General features: G+C 40.9%; 2 protein-coding genes across 3 annotated transcripts in view; one reads left to right on the top strand and one right to left on the bottom strand.

Moving 5' to 3' along the window:
- Nucleotides 1-22,865, top strand: part of GABRA5 (gamma-aminobutyric acid type A receptor subunit alpha5) — a 198,862-nt gene that overhangs the window by 1,508 nt on the left and 174,489 nt on the right. For both annotated transcript variants that reach the window (XM_075852591.1, XM_075852592.1), the window contains exon 2: nucleotides 8,207-8,358. In XM_075852591.1, coding sequence (XP_075708706.1) covers nucleotides 8,273-8,358 — 86 coding nt within the window. In that variant the 5' untranslated portion in view covers nucleotides 8,207-8,272. The remainder of the gene's footprint in view (nucleotides 1-8,206; nucleotides 8,359-22,865) is intronic.
- The window catches only part of GABRB3 (gamma-aminobutyric acid type A receptor subunit beta3), a 444,982-nt gene that overhangs the window by 286,299 nt on the left and 135,818 nt on the right, over nucleotides 1-22,865 (bottom strand). The gene's annotated exons all lie outside the window — the stretch shown is intronic.

Below are 22,865 nucleotides of genomic sequence, written 5' to 3'. Positions count from 1 at the left end.
TGCATCTCAGTATATCTGTCACATTAGTGGCTCAGGGTTCAGCACTGTCCAAGTGAACAGCACCTATCACTAGTGCAACCTGCAGCTGAGTGTACCTGTCACAATAATGGCTCAGGGTAGATCACTACCCCAGTGGACAGCTCCCGTCTGTAGTATAACCTGCATCTCAGTATATCTGTCACACTAGTGGCTCGGGGTTCAGCACTGGCCAAGTGAACAACACCTATCACTAGTGCAACCAGCAGCTGAGTGTACCTGTCACAATAATGGCTCAGGGTAGATCACTACCCCAGTAGACAGCTCCCGTCTGTAGTATAAACTGCATCTCAGTATATCTGTTACAATAGTGGCTCAGGGTTCAGCACTGTCCAAGTGAACAGCACCTATCACTAGTGCAACCAGCAGCTGAGTGTACCTGTCACAATAATGGCTCAGGGTAGATCACTACCCCAGTGGACAGCTCCGGTCTGTAGTATAACCTGCATCTCAGTATATCTGTCACAATAGTGGCTCAGGGTTCAGCACTGTCCAAGTGAACAGCACCTATCACTAGTGCAACCTGCAGCTGAGTGAACCTGTCACAATAGTGGCTCAGGGTAGATCACTACCCCAATGGACAGCTCCTGTCTGTAGTATAACCTGCATCTCAGTATATCTGTCACAATAGTGGCTCAGGGTTCAGCACTGGCCAAGTGAACAGCACCTATCACTAGTGCAACCTGCAGCTGAGTGTACCTGTCACAATAGTGGCTCAGGGTAGATCACTACCCCAATGGACAGCTCCAGACTGCAGTATAACCTGCATCTCGGTATATCTGTTACAATAGTGGCTCAGAGTTCAGCACTAGCCAAGTAAACAGCTCCTATCACTAGTGCAACCTGCAGCTGAGTGTACCTGTCACAATATTGGCCCAGGATTCAGCACCAGCCAAGTAAACAGCTCCGATCACTAGTGCAACCTGCGGCTGAGTGTGCCTGTCCCAATAATGGCTCAGGGTTCAGCACTATCCTAGTGGACAGCTCATGTCCATAGCATCTGCAGCTGAGTGTACCCGTCAATAGTGGTTTTAGGGTTCAGCAGTACCCTAGTCAACAGTTCGAGTTTGGAGCTGCGTGTACTTGTTAAGAGTAGTGGCGCAAAGATCAGCACTACCAAAGAGGATAGAAAACATAACTGATCGCAAATACTGCTGATTGTACATGGCACAATAGATCACTAGGCCAGGTCATATTGTGAGGACACCAACTAGTTAAATTCATTGTAGAATAGATACTTATTGATTTTTAGCTTCTTTATAAAATAGGTTGACTGGCACATTGTGTTGTAATCATTGGTATAACCTTTACGAACCATTAAAGCAAACTTTTTTTTTTTTTTTTTTTTTCAACAAATTTTATTGAAAGTTTTTTACAACAAGGTAAAGGGCATATTTCGAAAACACAAATAAATAATACTGAACAAAAAATCAATCTATACTCTCAGCAAATTATATTGCAATTATAAAGACAAAGTGTCGAATATTCGTGGTTGCAGTAACAGTAAATATGCAGGTTCGATATAATAAAAGAAACAGCATAAAGACAAGAGACGAAACAGGGGGGAGTAGCAGGATTGGGAAGAGTATAGCGGAAAGCTGGGAAGGTAAGGGGGGGGTTGTCGGCCAGAAATCTGCTATGAAAGAAGTCGTTTGACTTTAATAAGCAGTAATCATATTGGCAGGCAGGTGAGGGTATGCGTAGCTAATCCAGGGTAACCAGAGCGACTCAAATCCGGCAACTCTATCTAATAAGATACTTGTAAGTTTTTCGTTCACAAATATCTGGTCTATTCTTGTTTTGACCTCTGCAAAAGTTACTGTACGTTTTTTCCAGGAGTGGGCGATAGTTATTTTAGCAGCCAATAGGATATAAGAGAATAGTCGAAATTGTGCATTCGTGAGTTCTGAAGGTTTGTAATGGAGAAGAGCTATCCTAGCGTCCCTACGTATAAGTATGCCGAATAAACTTTGGGCGAGGCCAAACACCCTACTCCAGAATCGTATAAGCCTTGGGCAGGACCACCAGATGTGGAGCATGTCACCGGGAGTGTGGCAACCACGAAAGCATGAGTCGGGGTAGGTGGGAAAAGCGCGGGCAAGTCGACTAGGAACCAGATACCACCTCATCATGACTTTATAGGCTGATTCTAAGATATTCATATTAATAGAGCAGTGCGACATTGTATTCCAGATACTGTGCCAATCTGCTGGTTCAAGCGTCACCCCCAAATCCCGGTGCCATCGATCCACATATGTGTGAGGAACAGGTGTGGGATTGTTAAGAAGCCACTTATATAATATTGATATGATCCCCTTAGTGTTAGGGCTAGTTTCGCAGATTCGCTCGAACTGAGAGAAGGAGTCAGAAGCAGTCTTATTATGAATAAGAGAAGTAATCCAATTCTTGAGTTGTAAATATCGGAATACTTCGCCATTGGGAATCTGCCGAGAGGTCTGAAGCTCACAGAACGAGAGAATCCGAGAGTGAGTGGGCGCTAGAAGATGATGAACTCTGAGTATACCACTCGACCACCACCATTTAAATGCAAGATAATTGTCCGCGCCTGGGGAGAACAGGGGGTTATGCCACAGCGAAAGGAGAGGAAGGTGCGGCGAGATCAATCTGCTAGAATATTTGACAGAGTCCCATACCGTTAAAATATGCGTAAGTGTGGGGGAAAGATGAGGAGAGCGAAGGGAGGGGGGTACCCACGGTAATGATTGGATCGGGGTTGGCGACGTCTCCGGGATATCCAGGTATACCCATAAAGGCATATTTACAGAAACATGCAATTTAGTTAAGGACGCTATCATAGCTGCTTGGTAATATTTGGAAATATTCGGAACCCCCAAGCCCCCATCTGCCTTTGGCGAGCAAAGTGTAGACCTGGATATTCTAGGACGCGCTCCCCTCCAAATAAAGAAAGAAATCCGGTTCTGAATAAGACGCAAAATGTGTGGTGGGACTTTGATTGGCAGGGTTTGAAACAGGTAGAGGAGCTTTGGAAGGATGGTCATTTTGACTGCAGAGATGCGTCCCATCCAGGATAGATATGTAGATTGCCAGCATGTCATCGAGGATGTTAGAGAGCGGATAAGGGAGGGGTAGTTAGCGGAATACAGCTGATCATAGGAGGGGGTCAAATGAATACCCAGGTAGTTCAATGAATGTCTGGCCCACTGAAAGGGGAAATGGCTTTGTAATGAGTGCATAGTTTGTTGTGTCAGGTTAATATTTAATGCGATGGATTTCGTGGGGTTTATAGCCAGTCCAGATATTGAAGCAAATTCTGATAGAGTTTGCATTAAGTTAGGAAGGGAGATAAGGGGTTGGGAGAGCATAAGTAGCATATCGTCAGCGAAGAGGGACAATTTATGTTGCACGCCCCCTAACTCCAGACCCCTGATGTTCGGATTTTGGCGAATCATCATAGCTAGAGGTTCTAGCGCTAGAATAAATAGAATAGGGGATAGCGGGCATCCCTGTCTGGTGCCTCGTTCAATAGAAAAGGAAGCAGACTGATAACCCGCATAACAAACTTTAGCAGTAGGGTTAGAATAGAGGGCGTGCACCCAAGACATAAAATGGCTGCCAAACCCCCACTTCCCCAAGGCAAAATCCATGTAAGACCAGGATATTGTGTCAAAAGCTTTTTGAATGTCAAGTGAAAGGAGCATTGAAGCAACATTTCTCTTACGTGCCAGGTGAACCAGGGATATAACTCTCTTGGTACAATCGCTTGTTTGTCTGCCTGGGACAAAGCCTGCCTGATCCCCATGTATTATCCCGTCAAGGAAGCGGTTGACTCTAGCCGCCAGAATTTTAGCTAAAATTTTTATATCAGTGTTCAGGAGGGATATTGGTCTATAATTAGTAATTTGAAGGGCGTCCTTTTGGGGTTTTGGAATCATTACAATATGTGCCGTCAGGGTTGGTACCCGAAGAGTCGTGCCAGTTCGGATAGTGTTAAAGAGTTGGGTTAAATACGGACTTAGGAGCGGGGAAAGTTTTTTGTAGTATAATGGGGAAAATCCATCTGGACCAGGAGATTTGGAAGGTTTTAACTCCTTGATAGCCGCCTGAACTTCCGTCTCAGATATCTCGGCCTCCAAGGCATCAAGATTGGTGGGGGTGATGCCCGGGAAGATCAGATTAGCAAATAGGCCTTCAGCCTTCAAGGGGTCAAAAGGTGGGGGGGATGAGTACAATTTAGAAAGGAAATGTTTAAATTGGGAGACAATCTTATTAGGATCAGCTGTTATTGTTCCGGAGGCTGTCCTCAATCTAACAAGTTCTTTTGGCACCACAGGAACTCGCAGTTGGCGTGCTAAAAGTTTACCAGGTTTATTGCTTTGCGAGTAGTAGCGCTGTTTGGACCATCGTAGTTTGCGCTCAGCCTGTTCCGTTAATAAAAGATCGAGTTCTAGTTTGGTGGCCTCTACCAAAGCCTTATTAGCAAGCGAAGGAGTCTGTTTCCAAGCATTTTCATTTTGATTTAACGTTCGGTATAAATCTGCTATTTTCTTTTCTCTGTTTTTTTTTTTAATGGACCCCATCCTAATGAGAGCCCCTCGCAGGGTGGCTTTATGGGCTTCCCATAGTATTATCGGCGATGACGTGGAACCCACATTTAATTCAAAGTATTCCTTAACAGCTACTTCAATCTGCGCAAATGAGTCTTTGGATGTCAATAGGGAGTCGTTTAGGCGCCAATTAAAAGAGAGCCCCCGTGGGATCAGAGAAGAGAAGGAGACCTCTACAGGGTTATGGTCTGACCAGGGTGTGCTAAGTATCTTTGCAGCGGAGCATAATGGTAGTGAACGCTGCGACGTAAATATGTGATCAATGCGACTAAAAGAGGAGTGAGGGTTGGAGTAAAAAGTAAAATCCTTAGTACTGGGATGAAGTTCCCTCCACAGGTCTTGGAGATCATGCGTGCGTAACATGTCGCTAAACGTGGATGAGGAAGTTTGAGATGTGGGTGCGGTCGGGGCTGGGGATTTATCCATAGAGGGATTGATTACCAGATTTGAGTCGCCCATGACCACTAGTAAGCCCTTTCGATTAGCATCTATCAATTTAAATAAGTGGGAAAAAAACCCTGTTTGGAAATCATTTGGTCCATAATATCCCACTAATGTCACTTCTATATCAAATAGCGTGCCAACAAGAATCACATAACGACCAGTGGGGTCAAGAATTTCCGTTTTGCAAAGAAAGGGGAGATTCTTCCTGAAGGCAATAACTACCCCACGTCGCTTTTCATGAGCATATGCGCCGTGGAAAACAGGGAAATGTGCGCTGAGATATTTTGGTCTAGAAGTGACAGAGAATCTGGTTTCCTGGAGACAGACAATGTCCGCACGACAGGCTTTATAGAAATGAAATGCCTTTGATCGTTTATGTGGAGAATTGAAGCCTTGGACATTATGTGAGATTATTTTTAAGGCAGATGCTGCCATCTGTAGGATCTAATACTTTTATACTGAGTTCTGACCGACAGGGGGAAAGGGAAAGAAGGGCCGGAAGGAAAGGGGTGGGAGAAACAGATTAAGTAAAAAGGGGTATAGAGACAAATATGCATAGAAAATAAAAAAGAGAAAGTGTCCGAAAATCGGCCAAGTAGGGTAGACAGTAGCACAGGGGGTACTACTGATAGAATCCGGGGTCACCAACACCTGGGCACAAAGGTGTGGTTACGGTAATCCATTGAGGTGAACCCCAAGGCGTTGTCATGACAAAGAGGGGGAAACAAACCAGGGATTGTGGATAGAGGGAAGAGAACAATAGTCTCCCAAAACATTCTGCCTCAAATAAAATGGCGGACCAGGCGCGCCGAGGCCTTTACAAACATATGGTCACATTTCAAACATATCTATTAATCAGTGCAGTTGCACATAACCCGCCGCACTGTGTCGCTTGCCGCGGAGCCGCATGCCTGCCACCCACCACCCCCGGTCCCGGGGCGGAGAGTGACAGGCAGGCCGCACCACGGTCAAGAATCCCGACCCTCTTCTGATCAGCATAAGGCCTGGCTGGGCCCATCAATAACCTCAAATTATGGCGCGGGTTGAACCCCTGCGGGCCATACACACCACGCCGCCGAGAGGCAAGGCAGAGTGTGCCTGGCCGGCAAGACAGAAACAGAAAAATGACAACCATATTAATGGAGGAAAGGGTTAGAACCAAATTATTAAACATTGCATTTAGTTAAGCGGTAAACTTTTGTCAGGTTCCGCAAAACATGGCCGCCATAGCAGCCCATTCCTCAGGACATAGTATAGTCTCCGTTGTAGATGGGTCAATACACAAGTTAAAACGTGTTAAAAGTACTCGCCCATCGGCCGGGATCGTCTCGGACAGTTATTCAGTGTAGTTAAACATAACCCGCCGCACTGTGTTGTCCGCCACGGGGCCGCATACCCGCCACCCACCACCCCCAATCCTGGGGCAGTGAGTGACAGGCAGGCCGCACCGCGCCAAGACTCACGTCCCCGTTCCGATCAGCATAAGGCTGGGCCGGGCCCATCAATAACCTCAAATTGTATCGCAGATTGAACCCCTGTGGGCCATACACTCAATGCCGCCAGGAAGCAAGGCAAAGGGTGTCTGGCCGGCAAGACAGAAAAATAACAATGACAACCATATTAATGGAGGGAAGGGTCAGAACCAAATTAATAAACATTGCAATCAGTTAAACGGCAAACTTTTGTCGGATACAGCAAAACATGGCCGCCATGGTTGCCCAATCCTCAGAACAGTCTCCGCTGTAGGTGAGCCAATACACAGGGTGAAACATGTTAAAAAGTACTCATCCATCAGCCAGGATCGTCTCGGACATCAGCAACAACTCCAGCTCTCCCAGGCGGTCTGCGTGGAGGTACCTTATTCCAAATGGGACGTAGCTGCGGCCCGTCCCGGCGTCCCTGAGAAGGTTGGCTTGAGCGTTCAGCGTCAGCCGGTAAAAGCTGCAGGGAGACCAAAATTTGCTTGAGCTCTTCCGCTGAGTTGGCCGAATAATATTTATTATCCAGAGTGAATTGTAGTTTGAAGGGGTATCCCCAGCGATATCTTATCTGGCGATTCTGTAGAACAGCTAGCAGGTTTCTCATATTCCGTCGTTTCTGTATAGTGATCGGGGAAAGATCAGCAAAAATCTGGTATTCGTGGCCTTGAAACATGAGGGTTGGTGATGCTCTGGCCTTCTGGGACAGGGTTTCTTTGGTGGCATAGTAGGTGAGTTTCACCACTATGTCTCGTGGCTTGCCGTCTTGTCGCTTAGGGCCGAGCGACCTATGGATCCGATCCATCTCCAACCTGTCTATTGGAAGGCCCGGTGCCAGCTCTTGGAACAGGGCTGTAATGGAAGAACTAAGGTCCTCATATGTCTCGGGCAAACCTCGTATCCGGAGGTTCCCCCGCCGTGCACGATTCTCAAAGTCCTCTAAACGAAGCATTGTAGAATCCAGGTCTGCTCTCATCGAGTCAAATTCGGCATCGTGCGCGTTCAGAACTTCGATGGTGTCGTCCATCTTGGTTTCCAGGGCATTAGTCCTGGCTCCCAGTTCACGTATCTCTCGGGTAAGATCTCTCGACAGCTTAGACGCGGTAAGTTGCAGTTCTTGCTGCAAGAGCTGTTTAAATTTCTGCAGCAGAGAGGCATCTCTGGTAGTGAACTGGGGTTCAGATAGCTGTGAACCGTCTTCTTGGGAGCCTGCGATGAGCTCAGGCGAGGCCTGTAGTTCGTCTTCAGAAACGGTCGACATGGCGGGCGATGTTGCAATCTCAGGTGTGGGGGCAGGGACGGAGGACTCCGGTGGTTTCAAGTCCTTTCGCCCCACCGCACTCTTCCGAACCATGGACAATCCGGGCAGAAGATCCTCCGGATGGAGGAGAAGGGTAAGTGAGCGAGGGAATTCACCTCAAATATAAGCTTTTTGTAGCTGTTGTGCCCAGGAGTCGCGGAGCTACCTCAGCATGCGGCCATCTTGGTTTGCAGCTCGCGAGCGCCCCCATTAAAGCAAACTTTTAATAATAAGCATATATTATGACGGGATATATTATAGTTAAGATATATATGCCAGTAATAAAATATCATACTGATTATACTGTCTTTGTATAAAATAAATGGCATCACTTATATTCTAAAATCTTTTTCCAAATTTAGAGTGGGTGTGGATAACATCTTAAATCTACCTACAAGGCAATTTGTTAATTTTTGTACCAACTGGAGATGGACTGTGCAATCAAGACATCTGTCACTTTCATCAAAAGAATACTTGTGTCTTGTTTCATTTTCAGTTTGCACGTTATACCCAGGTAAGTGAAAATTAAAAAAAAAAAATTGTTTATTAATAATAATAATAATAATAATAATATTAATAATAATAATAATAATAATAATAATAATAATAAAAAAAAGTGTTTCAACTATTTATAATTGAAAGAACAGTACATTTTAAATAAAAAGGCATCTATGTGACTGTTTTAGAAGAGCCCATTGTAGTCCGTTAGATGATTACATCATTGATCTAGTAAACTACTGACAGAAACTCAATATTAAGCTAAAGCTAAAATTTATATTTGATAATGACTATGAAATCGTAATTTTAGGGTTTAGTGATTTTACATCAGCATGTAATACAGAACTACAGCAGTCCAAGCAATATGTGCACAGTTTATTATTCTTATAGTCAAATGTCATTTCCATGAATCAAATAACCAAACGTGATATTCAAGAGGGTCTAATAACTTATATTGCTTACATTAAGAGTCAAGATGTTATCCATAATGTGTGTGTTTATGTGTTTGTTGGAAACATGATATACATCATCACTTTGCATTAATTTGCAATATATTAATATAATATCAAGCTGTATTATATTATTATCTATCTATATTTGATTATATTACCTTACTAAAGTTTAGTATTTAATTGAAAACTCTGATAACTTGTTGCAATGTGATATCACACATCAAAAGCCATTAAAAGTCATTGAAAAAGTCAAGTTAAAGTTTTATATATATATATATATATATATATATATATATAAAAAAGCAGTATGTAAAAAGAGGGTGCTTTATTGACCTAAAAAAAAGCACCTTTGGGCTTGAGAAAGGCTCAGGTTGTGTGACCCGAAACGTCACACTGTTGGGGGTCAATAAAGCACCTTCTTTTTTCACCATAAGCCTTTGTGAGTTCTGCCTATTTGCTGCTTTGTGCTTAAAGGGACAGTGGTCAGTTCTCTAAGGCTTGCACCCCCTTTCACTTAAGCCTGTGCTGCTGGATTCTATTTTTGTGTAAATAGATAGATAGATAGATAGATAGATAGATAGATAGATAGATAGATAGATAGATAGATAGATAGATAGATAGATAGATAGATAGGAGCTAGATAGATAGATAGATAGATAGATAGATAGATAGATAGATAGATAGATAGATAGATAGATAGATAGATAGATAGATAGATAGCATAAACACCCTGAGCTTTATTGTAACTATTAACAGATTTACAATATTTAACATAAATGGTTAAGGCATTTAATAACAGGGGGGCATAACTTGCAAAGCAGGCTATCCCAGCACATCATACAGTATGATAGGTACATAATCTTTTTGGGACATTCTTGTATACAAGGTATGCCACACTATTGCTCGTTTTGCTATATTTGCATATTAAATAATATGAAGTGTTTGCAGGTTTTCAACTTCAAAGGTAACATTTCAAAGGAACCTAAAGAGTTCCATATTACTAATATATGTTAGTATCATGTTCACTGATAATACCTGCAAACTACAAGCCTAATCTTATTATTGTCAATGTTGTTTCCAGGGATAACAGGGGGTAGTATGGCTGGAATCTAGCCCTAATTTTGTCTAAATATTGAGCCACACAGAGACATGAATGATACATTTGTCAACTTCTGTACGCTTTTGACCTAACAGTAAGGTATATTATCACTACAGTCACAGTGCATCTCTGTTACTAATGTTTCATATTACATTAGAACTACATGTAAGAATAATATGAACTGAATTAGAGTGCATGACATGTTTCTATGTATAACTATGATTTTGATAAAGGCTTAGATTTGTGAGGAAAGTGGACCTGGCACCCATATAGCACCCATATAGATGAGGAGTTGATAATCTGTTGAGTTGGATATGACTTTTTAGTATTGCAAATATAAAGTAGCTGTATTACAGGGAGACCTAGGGTATGCCCAGACGTTTCGCAGTTCTTCATACACTGTCCGCATCAATGCCGCACAGAATCTGCGTTGCAGATTCTCTTGCGGCTTTGCCTAAAATGGGCATTAAATTGATGCGGACTAGCCATTGCGTATTGAGGGGAGGAGGGCTTCCCTTCTCTCTATCAGTGCAGGATAGAGAGAAGGGACAGCCCTTTCCCTAGTAAAAGTAAAAAGAAATTCATACTTACCTGGCCGTTGTCTTGGTGACGCGTCCCTCTTTCGCCATCCAGCCCGACCTCCCAGGATGACGCGGCAGTCCATGTGACCGCTGCAGCCTGTGATTGGCTGCAGCCGTCACTTGGACTGAAACGTCATCCCGGGAGGCCGGACTGGAGGAAGAAGCAGGGAGTTCTCGGTAAGTATGAACTTCTTTTTTTTTTACAGGTTGATGTATATTGTGATCGGAAGTCACTGTCCAGGGTGCTGAAACAGTTACTGCCGATCGTTTAACTCTTTCAGCACCCTGAACAGTGACTATTTACTGACGTCGCCTAGCAACGCTCCCGTAATTACGGGTGCACACACGTAGTCACCCGTATTTACGGGAGCCCCATTGACTTCTATGGGCCTGCCCGTGTCGTAATAACGGCCCGTGATTACGGGCGTTTTTACGTTAGTCTGCATGGGGCTTCAGTCTGGCTGTGGACCTAGAAATACATAGGTCCAGGCAGAATGAAGAAATGTCATGTTCGTAAAACCAATACACTACGCAGCACACATAACATCTGTGGACTTCATTGCAGAATTTTGACTCTCCATTGAAGTCAATGGAGAAATTCCGCAATGAGTCCGCAACAAGTCCGCTACACGTCCACAACAGTCAGTGTATGCTGCGGACACCAAATTCCGCACCGCAGCCTATGCACCGCAGCGGAATTGTCCGCAATGTGTAAACGAACCCAACTAAAAAGATGTGGAAAGCAATGGAGAAACGTTTATGCTGCGGATTTCCGCTGTGGACTGTCCGCAGCGGAATTCCAGAGCAATTCCGCCGCGTCTGGTCATGCCCTTAAAGAATGTGTACACAAGTAAAATCCAACCAGTTATACGTTACTAAAACTAACACAGCATTGCATATAACAACACGTGATTCTATGCTTAGGTTAACAATTGTGATTACGAACATCTAATGTTTTTCTAAGATGTAAAACTTACAAACTTCAAATACGAATAATCATTGAGCATTTCCAACCAATCTAAACAATGTCAGACTTGAAGAATGTTGATTATTCTTTTTTTTTTCCCCAAAAATTAATGTAAAGAGGTTTCCCAATTCCTAAAACAATCTTCCCCAAGGGTGAGCCACTCTGCTGCTGCTGCATGGAAAAATGTAGTATTATACAGCACCTATTTAGATGAATAGGGGGCAATGTAATTCATGGTCGTGTTTAGTCCACCGGAATTGGAGCAGCTGTATGCAGTTTCTATTCTCTCTGGCTAATAGAGGGGATTCCAAGTACAAGCTCACCTCTATGATGTCCATATGCCCTAATCGGAAATGTAGACAGGAGACGTCCCGCTAGGACAATCTTTATAAGTAGTATAGGAGTATAATATATTTGATAATTCTTTTCATTTTAAAGTAAAATTATTCATGTACATATTACAACATACCATAAATTAAAGTAGAGCTTAATATAACTTTTTAGGGTTGCATTATGATACCTATCTGAGTAAAGATAATACAGTAGATTTCTCGTAGCCGTCCTACGTTAAATTACAGATAATGCATTTTGATATTATGATGACTCGTGATAAAATGACAAATTCACCTTTATTACATCTGACAAACGCCAGTAAAGTTAAAGTAAATATCTATCTTCGGTTAAGTTTTATTTCTTTACTACCTTAGTTTCATTATGTTTTCCCCTTCAACCATCAACGAGATAATATTGAAAGATCTGTTACCCTTTTTGTGTATTCTTGTGCATAAAGCATGGAACCAGGCTAGCAACAATGTTATTGAGCTGAATTGCAAGGTATATCAAAATTTACCAGCTATAATTAGAACAAAAATGAATCAATAACTTAAGTCTTATCTGGGATAGTCCCAAGATCAACATTTATCACCTATCCACAGGACATGTGATAAAGGTCTGATCACTGGAGGCCCCCAACGATCACTATAATGAGGGTCCCAAGTCACCTGTTCCTACGCAGTAGGTACAGTATGGGCACATAGAAGGCTAGGGGTGCTGTATTATTGATCTGCACATTAAGCATCAATAATACAATCATGAGCGTTAAAAAAATAATAATATTACAGATTTTTATGTGTTTTGAGAACACTTTGAGTTGTTTTTCAAGTCAGCAATTGTAATATACTGGAATGTACTGAAATATTATAACAGCATTGTTTTAATATGCAGGAGAGGACTGCAAAGCAGAGCAGATCATCTAAAAGCAACATGAAATATTTGCTTGCATAGACTATAGAATTCATTGACTTGAAAGCAAGTTAAGATGAAATGATTTAAATGTTCAAGGTCATTTGAAGCTGGTTTCAAAAACGATTCTAACTTTTGCACTTCAAAGCTACTTGTTGTTTTGCTGTGCTATAAAATGTGAATCAAAGCACGAAATGCGGACAAAATTTTGCAATAATCATCAGTATTTTAATGAAGGCACTGTAGTAATTTAGTTAGAAGTAATGAAGCATATTTAAAATGCTTTGTTTTAACCATTTGAACATAGCTGCATTGATTTAGAGAATTATGTTTAATCAGATATCAATAAAAGTTTAATGCATTTTAACCAGTTCAGGACCGCGCTATTTTGAGCCTTCAGGACCAGACACTGTTTAGCCCTTTTTAGCACTCGTTAGTTAAACAGCTATACATTTGTTAGGCTAGCAACGTGATTTTTGCGATGCTTTTTCCGTAGACAATGCAGGTCTCTTTTTTTATCATTTTTATACACATCCTTTTTTCTATTTTAGACTTTTTAGGCTCAAAGTTTGAAAATAATAGTAAAAAAAACAAACCTTTTTATAGACCTTTTATTTGTGATTGTCATTGTCTACCGTAAATTTTAATATATTACATGTCTATTTTAGGGTAATTGACTCAGGGCTAGTGTTACGACAATGATTGGCGGGGGGAACAATTGTTTTGGTGTGGGTATTTGATGAGTATTTATTAGAATTTTTTGTGCACTTTATTTTACTTTTATATTTTTATTACTACACCGCATTCCAAATTATTATGCAAATGTTATTTTTCGCTGATTTTCCTAAATAGTCGATGCAAATGACAGTCAGTATAATCTTCAAGCCATCAACCGTTGAAGTATAATGCACATTTTATTAAACAAATCTCCTAATGATAACAGATTTTTTTTTAGAAGTAAAAAACTCAAAATGCACTGTTTCACATTATTATGCACAACAGAGATCAAAACATTTTAAAGGTTGTAAAGAGAACTAAAATGGTAATTTGTTGAATTTGCAGCATCAGGAGGTCATATTTACACAAATAAAAAAAAACTAAGCAGGCCAAGTTACATGTTAACATAGGACCCCTTTTTTGATATCACCTTCACAATTCTTGAATTCATTGAATTTGTGAGTATTTGGACAGTTTCTGCTTGAATATCTTTGCAGGATGTCAGAATAACCTCCCAGAGCTTCTGTTTTGATGTGAACTGCCTCCCACCCCCATTGATATTTTACTTGAGGATGCTCCAAAGGTTCTCAATAGGGTTGAGGTCAGGGGAACATGGGGGCCACACCATGAGTTTCTCTCCTTTTATGCCCATAGCAGCCAATGACACAGAGGTATTCTTTGCAGCATGAGATGGTGCATTGTCATGCATGAAGATAATTTTGCTACGGAAGGCACGGTTCTTCTTTTTGTACCACGGAAGAAAGTGGTCAGTCATAAACTCTACGTACTTTGCAGAGGTAAATTTCACACCGTCAGGGACCCTAAAGGGGCCTACCAGCTCTTTCCCCATGATTCCAGCCCAAAACATGACTCCGCCACCTCCTTGCTGACGTCGCAGCCTTGTTGGGACATGGTGGCCATTCACCAACCATCCGCTACTCCATCTATCTGGACCATCCAGGGTTGCACGGCACTCATCAGTAAACAACACGGTTTGAAAATTAGTCTTCATGTATTTCTGAGCCCACTGCAACCGTTTCTGCTTGATAACGTTGTTTAGGGGTGGCAGAATAATAGCTTTATGCACACTTGCAAACCTCTGGAGGATCCTACACCTTGAGGTTCGCGGGACTCCAGAGGCACCAGCGGCTTCAAATACCTGTTTGCTGCTTTGCAATAGCATTTTAGCAGCTGCTCTTCTAATCCTATTAATTTGACTGGCAGAAACCTTCCTCATTATGCCTTTATTTGAACGAACCCGTCTGTGCTCTGAATCAGCCACAAATCTTTTCACAGTACGATGATCACGCTTACGTTTTCTTGAAATATCCAATGTTTTCATACCTTGTCCAAGGTATTGCACTATTTCACGCTTTTCGGCAGCAGAGAGATCCTTTTTCTTTCCCATATTGCTTGAAACCTGTGGTCTGCTTAATAATGTGGAACGTCCTTCTTAAGTAGTTTTCCTTTGATTGGGCACACCTGGCAAACTAATTATCACAGGTGTCTGAGATTGATTACAATGATCCAAAGAGCCCTAAGACAGAATACCATCCATGAGTTTAATTGAAAAACTAATAATTAAATGTTTATGACACTTAAATCCAATGTGCATAATAATTTGGAACACAGTGTATGGTCTGTCCCTCAAAGGTCAGAAAAGACCTTTGGGGGACTTTATTTTTTTTCTTTCTTCTTTTACACCATGTTTTTCCACTGTAACGGCCTGCACAGCAGTCCCAGGTACAGGGCAAATCAGCCTTCTCATAGTGACTATTGTCACTAATAGGGCTGTGCTGGGTCTAGTAAGACCCAGCAGCAGTCTGTCACTAACGACATCCCGGCGATCATGTGACCAGTCACATGATCACCGGGACCAATAGTGCCGCTGCCACTATTTATTTACACAGTGCTAATTGAGCGCTGTGTAGAAGAGATCAGAGAATATAGAAGCAGCGAAAGTTGCTTCTTTCCTCTCCTCAGGGTCCCCGACATTCAGCTGCCCGATTGCTTGGGCAGCAAGCTAAAACCCGCGCCATAAATAGTGTATGGCACGGGTTTTAAAGACCCTGGCCGCCTGCCCTAAATACATAGCCAGTGATCGGGAACCAATTAAAACTGAAGCAAACTGAAATTATTTTTTCAAATAATGAACAATTTATCAAAAAAATCTAAACTTAGAGGGTTTGTCTTATAAACACATCCCTTTTCCATATGTCCTTTTAGGGCATATGTGCACCATACTGTGGGCTCCCCCACTCAAGGCCCACTTTACTTGCCATAGAGGGGAGCCACAAAGAGCAGCTCCCTCTCTGGCAGATCCCGCCTATCAATGCATTACATGTCAGCCATTCATTTAAATGGCCACCATGTATTACTACTTCTTCTCTGCAGCAGTAGCTGAAATGAGAAATGATTACCGACTGCAGCTCTCATGAGTACAACCCCTTTTTGATTGGAGCTGGCACGATGATCAGAAATCCCAGGCAATCAGCAGTTTTCAAGTACCTCTGAAGCTGGATCTGTGGTAATCAGTTGATCACGGGGCAGCCTTCAATTTAAAGAAGCACTACAGCAACTTTTTGTTTTGCCTTTATAGTTCAGCATAGGCTATTAATAAATGGGTTGTCTACCATCTAGGTTCCTGCTTCCCCTATAATATGGTTCCCCTAATGCAGACTACATTTCCCATGATGCTTCTTGCTTTGCAGAGGCAGAGAGGTCGGAGTCTCATCACATTACATTTGCTCTGCTCTGAGTCCTGTCTAAGTGCAGCAAGTGATAGATCAGTCACATATAACTTCTGTACTCACACTGCAGAGTCTCAGTGTATTCCAATGTGATGCAGCACAGCCTGTCTCCTCTGCATTCTGCTAGTGATAGGTTTCTCCATGTCAGTTTTTACACAGTGACAGAGAGGAGCAGCATCTCATAGAAATACACTGCACTCTCTGCACACAGAACACACAGATAGTATAGACAGTTAGTGTGAGTCAGGAGAGTTGTATAACTCTGCAGCTAATCATTGTATGGACCCACCTATTATATCAATGCACTCCTGCTCCCTTAGATCGGGCAAAAACTATTTCTTAAGCAGCGTTTTATGCATTGGGAACATACAAAGAAATAATGGGGGTGGAGCTAGGTGTGGAGGGGGGAGGAGCTAGGCGTGGAGGGGGGGGGTCTCAGGACTGCCAGGAGGGATTTGATAGATAATGATGTAATGCAGTAGTTCACAGGAAGTCATCTACACAAGAGCGAGTGACCTCCTGTCTACACATGAGATCATGGTCTATTTTTGTGGTGAGATTTAGACCACATGACACACCTGTCCATAATGAAAGGGTTCAAAATGTATAGATGCTGGGAATAAACTAATGACACTGCTAGAATATTTCTGGTGAGTTAGCATGGCATATGCAAAAAAATTGTCGCAGTGCTTCTTTAAAATAGGCTGTCTACATAAGAGGACCACTTAAACCTATAGAAAGCTGTAGTGCAACAATGATAGTACATATACATAATGAGAGGAAGCAACATGATGAATGCCTTGTTAATATAACGTGGGACAAATTCGGATTTTCACTTTCTGCCTCAACATGTTTATTTTAACACCCTTGTTCTCTGACCTAATATGTTTATTTTTTTAAGCATTAGTCTTGAAATATTTCACCCCATATCTTATAATGTACTTAGATTATTCTTTCTGTATCCCTCATATTTTTTTATTCTGAACATTATTTCTACTCGTTCAGGGAAACACATTCCTATAACCCACTTTTCTGCTGCTTCATATTGTTTTTCCTGGTATCTTTCCTAACTGAAAAACTACCAAAACATGAAGGTCATGTCTTAATTTAGTCATCACTTTTCCTCTGTTCATTTTCACTTGTTACCTTTTCTAACAGCACAGTCTTTTTATCATTCAGCTTCTTCAGTGACTTTGTTTAACTTCTCAAGGAGGAACAAACTATTTCTAAGCATGACAACCTATATTCAAAAGGAACTACAATCTGAAATCTTGACTGCCTTGATTTGTAATTTAATAGTCCTAATATCACAATATATCATGAGTGATATGATAGCTCATCTATCCTAGTCTCTCCCTTCTGCACACATTGCATTGAGATATAAGAGCGTAGAAGGCTAAACATATAGAAATAATTATGTACATCCTACCTTCTTAGATAAAAGAAAAATGCAGCCTCGTGTATCCCTGCTCTGCTTAAATTCATTATAGATATCATAATTTTTTTACCCAACCAAATCAACATAATGGTATTTTTCATTATTACAAAGGCTTTGCTGTAAGGTCATACATGGCATTATGGACACATTAGGAGATACTGTCATACTGTAGGATGCATCAATTTACAACTTGATGAAAATCTCTCATTATGTGTGATAAACTTGCCACAATTTTGAGCAAGAACATGGCATAGAGATGTAGACGTCTTTACCTTGACTTTTAACGCTTTAAATAAACAATGGCTAGATCTCTTATCTTGAGTTTTTCAATGGCTTTTGTTGTGTGATATCACGCTGCAGCAAGTTAAAGATGGCTACATCCGTATGTGTTTAATAAATTTGGCATATATTACGACTCCTTTTAGCCATGTCTTTTTATCTAGACAATTTTCAAAACTGTCACGGTAGGTGCAAAAACGTTTCTAAAACAAATAATACATTTGGTATACACCATGCATTTAATATTTTGCTGCAGTTTGCAACAAAATTCTGGCGTTTTCTTGATTAGTAATTTTTGCCCAATGTGGTGAAACAACTGTCGCCAATGTGTCCAGGTTGAAGCTATCCCTATTTACCTGCTTTAGTCTGCTGAAGATAATGGAAGCTTTAAAGAGTACCTGTCACCTCTCCTGGCTTCTCTATTTAAGTCAATACTAGTATTCACCATTAATTAATAATTTTGGAACATATTTTCTTAGAGCTCTGTGTTGTGCTGTTCCTTTGTTATTCCCACTAGAAATGTATGAATAAATTGACAACTGGTTGTCACCATAACTTTGTCAAAGGGACGTGTCCCTACACAGTGTCACTTTGTCAGCACTGATTGGACAGTCAGTCTGTGTAGGGACACACCTCCTACTGGTAACACCCAGTTGTCAATTTATTCATACATTTCTAGAATAAATATCAGGATAACGGCACAACATAGAGTTCTAAGAAAAGATACTCAAGAATTTGTATTTCAACACAGTTATTTATTAAATAGACGTGTTAGGAGACTTGACAGGTCCTCTTTAAGGGACCTACAATCCTGCAAAAGATCATGCAGAGCAATTTTATGGGAGTAGTTCATCAAATTATAATGTGTATATATAATCACATACATGTACTAGCTAAAACCGGAAACTTGTCCAACAGTAAAAAAAAAATAAAAAAAATAATATGCATTAGATGTCATTTTTTTTTTTTCGTTTTAGTGATCATCATTTTCTTTTTATATTCTATATTTTTAACATTTTACATTGCCCAAAGTAGTCAGATTAATACTCAAATGTTCAATGGACTGTGTATTCTAATATACATCAACACAGACCATATCATTCTCTAAAAAGCTAGTGGGTAAACCACACTACAGTATCTTTGCCAAGTATATTGACATTGACTTTTTTGACATATTGTAAATAGATTAATTTATTAATTTCTCCCTTTGTAATATTTATATGTATCTCAAATAGAGCAGTGCCTGGAAGTTCCCATTTCTGTAATAATTTTGTCAATTACCTGTAAAACTTTCCTGAGGATAAGCGATCAATATGTGGCACCTCCTTGATCAGCAAAAACAAGGCCGTCAACACATTTTTAGAGAGAGATGCCTGTAAATGGATGGTGTTGTGTTGGTTATTTCATTCTGTTGATCGTAAGGGTCCTGGGGTTCACACCCATACAAATAACACATTGATAACCTATTCTAGGATTAGACCAATCTTACATACAGTACCAGAAAATCCATTTAACTGTTCTTGTTGTTTTGCACCATACTAAGTTACATACTGAGTTAATATAGTAAGTGTCTATTGGGCTAGCTCTTCATGGTGACTTTTGGTTACAGTAAAATTGGGGGCGACCTTAATGTCTGGGACAACTTCCAATGATGTTTGCACGACATTCTCCCCAATAGAAATAATTTAGGTAGTGAAATTCTCATGGTAAGCTGTGATTTCACCATTCACAAACAAAAGTTACCATGGCGTCCTAGCTTACCTTTACTTGCAGTACAATGGAAAAATGCTGATAACACATTATGTCATAAAGAGTTGTGCCAAATGACAAACATGATTCATGGATGCTTTATTTTTAGAAGTTGCATCTTATTATATTGTTTCATATGTATAGTAACATAATAGACCCTAATGCGTTAAGATAGCCTCAAAATAAACCACAAGGACATATGCAAAGTAATATTCATGCATCTGTTAAATATGGATGAAATTTTATGTATTTGTAATTGTTAAAAAAATAAAACGTAGCTATAGATCCCCAGAGGGGGTGATATATCAAACTCAATTACACACGCCAACACTACATTTCTGTCAGGAAGTTATTGCCCGGAACAGCTGTGTTCTCTGGTAACGGAGTTTGATGATTTGCTAGAGTGTTTTTGGTGCTATTTATCTGGTTCATACTTCAGTTACAGATGCTGAACTAGCATCGGCAAATTATTCCATTAGGTCTTATCTGCTCACACATTCAGCAAGGTAACGCATTAGACAAATTGAAATTGCATTTTCGGACAGGCTCGAACATTTAAAAATTTTAATGCTTAATCCATGTACTTTGCTAACAATGTGCAATTTGCAAATGTAAAGGAGAGTATTGCTGCTGTGTAATGCACATTTTATAACCTCTGAGTACTTTACATGCTTATAATGCTACTAGACTAAATCAGATGCTATGATAGTTACGTAAGTGGATAACTACAAGAATGATAATAATAATAAGAAAAAAACACAACCAAACATATATATTAACGGCGACAGGGTCATGGCCGCCAAAGTCTCATTGATGTGTGTGGAGAGTGAAAGCTAGCCACGTGGTGCTATACCACAGAAGAGCTACTGTAGCACACATTGCTGCGAAAGTTAAAACTGTCTATAATAGAAAGGTGTCAGAACACACAGTGCATCATAACTTGTGGATTTGGGGCTGCTTAGCCACAGATTGGTCAGAGTGCCCATGCTGACCCCTTGTCCAGCACCAAAAGCACCTACAAAGGGCATGTGAACATCAGAACTAAACCATGGAGCAATGGAAGAAGGTGGTTTTGTGTGATGAATCACATTTTCTTTTACATCATGTGGGCAAGCCAGCGTGAAAAGTTTTGAGGAACATGACAAATAATTCAAGGTGTTGACTCCAAATTCCGCAGATCTTATCAGATCGAGCATCTGTGGAATGTGCTGGAAAAACATGTCTGATCCATGGACGTCCGACATCACAACTTACAGGACATGAAAGCTATGTGCACCTATGAACTGACATTTTTATCTTGTTAATTTTCTTCCTAAATCCAAAATTAAGTAAATTTCTAAATAGTCTTCATTAAAAGTGTCCTACTATTTGGCTGCTTTAGCGTCTGTGTAACTTCTGCAAACAGCTGGTCTCCTGCAAATTCTAACAAATGCGTCAGTCCACTGCTCCTGATGGCTGACTAAACTGTTCTCCCCCTCCCTTCTCTCGGTGTTAGAGATAGCAGCAGGGAGGCTGGAGAGGTTGTAAACAGCAGGTTAGAATGTAGAGAAAGAAACTTGATAGCCTGTGTGCTCCCATCCCTATCTACACTGTGATAATAACTGCTTGTGTGATCTGCCCTCCCTGTACACTTGGAAGCTTTCCCCCTCTCCACACACTGATCTGCTGTGTACAACCCCCTTCCCCTTCCTGCTGCTATCACTAAGGCCTTATTCAGATGACAGTGACAATAGGCCATTAACAGACCATGTAAACGGCCCCGGGAAAAATAGGACATGTCCTACTTTTGCCCGTTTTCCCGGATCCCTCAGTAGACTTAAGTCTATGAGGCACTCGTGAAAACGGGTCTCACACAAGTGCAGATCGGCCGTGAAAAACTGCAGTTTTTCACCGCCGATTTGACACCCGGTCATGTGAATATAGACTAACCCTGTGAGAAAGGAGGGGAAGAGCAGTTGAGTATGTTGTCAGGAGCAGTGGACAAATGTATATCAGTTAAAATTTGCAGGAGACCAGATGTTACACAGACTCTACTTTAGCCAAATGGTAGGAAATTTATAATGAAGACTATTTAGTAAGTTGCTTAATTTTGCATTTAGGAACCAAATGAACAATAAAAATATGTCAGTATAAAGGTGTACATAGCCTTTAAGAGGATCTGCTTCTAATGTCTTGGTGCCAGGTACCACAGGACACCTTCAGAGGTCTTGTGGAGTCCATGCCTTTTCAGGTCTATACAAATTCAAATAAATTTGCTATCCAAGACCCTCAGATCTTACTAAACTTATTTTTTTTCATTATTTATTCCGTTATAAGAATAAGAACATTATAAAGTGAATTCCTTTTTTCTTCGGGTCTTAGTGATACATTCAGTACATTTTAATTCCTCTAGCAATAATTGTATCAATATTTATTTACAAGTGACTCTTTTACAAGAGTTGCCCCTTAATTATCATGAAAAACTCTCAGTTTGTTGAATTAGGCATCACACAGAAATCAAGCATTACTATAATGTTGTAAGACTTATGCCAGACATTTCTGTTAAACTGTTTATATCTCGTAATAACCCATCTAAAACGTTGGTTTGAATATATCAAGTCCAAAACTGCTTAAGGTCATATACTACATAAGAGTTGAAATAAGAAGTATAAAAAGAAACTGAGCTTTAGCTGCTCAAAATATTGTGGCCTTAGAAAAAAACAGAGAAAATGATCCAGCGCTGAGTTCAGTTGTTAATTAAAAAGGAAACGGTGTTCCCATCTTTATTGGGGTGATACAAATAAAAATCGTAGGGAGACGCAGTCCCAGACAAATTGTGAGTAGGCGGTATGCCCTAGCCTACGCGTTTCGAGCAGCTCCTGTGCTCTTAGTCATGGCTAAGAGCACAGGAGCTGCTCGAAACGCGTAGGCTAGGGCATACCGCCTACTCACAATTTGTCTGGGACTGCGTCTCCCTACGATTTTTATTTGTATCACCCCAATAAAGATGGGAACACCGTTTCCTTTTTAATTAACAACTGAACTCAGCGCTGGATCATTTTCTCTGTTTTTTTCTACTACATACCGCCAGCCGTAGCGGGGATCCGAGCGAAGAGTCAGGAGACGCACAAAAACTGGTGAGCTGGAGGTTTCCTCCCTTTATTGTGGCCTTAGAGTTTAGTTCTAAACCAAAAATGTATATTTAATTTATGTACTGTGTTTTATGTATCTATAGAACTAATAACCATAGAATGGTTGGCTTAATATGTT

Source organism: Rhinoderma darwinii, chromosome 2 (genome assembly GCF_050947455.1).
Source record: "Rhinoderma darwinii isolate aRhiDar2 chromosome 2, aRhiDar2.hap1, whole genome shotgun sequence".
In the NCBI taxonomy this organism is placed as follows: domain Eukaryota; kingdom Metazoa; phylum Chordata; class Amphibia; order Anura; family Rhinodermatidae; genus Rhinoderma; species Rhinoderma darwinii.
Note: the sequence above shows the minus strand (reverse complement) of the source record. Positions and strands in the feature narration are given on the sequence as shown.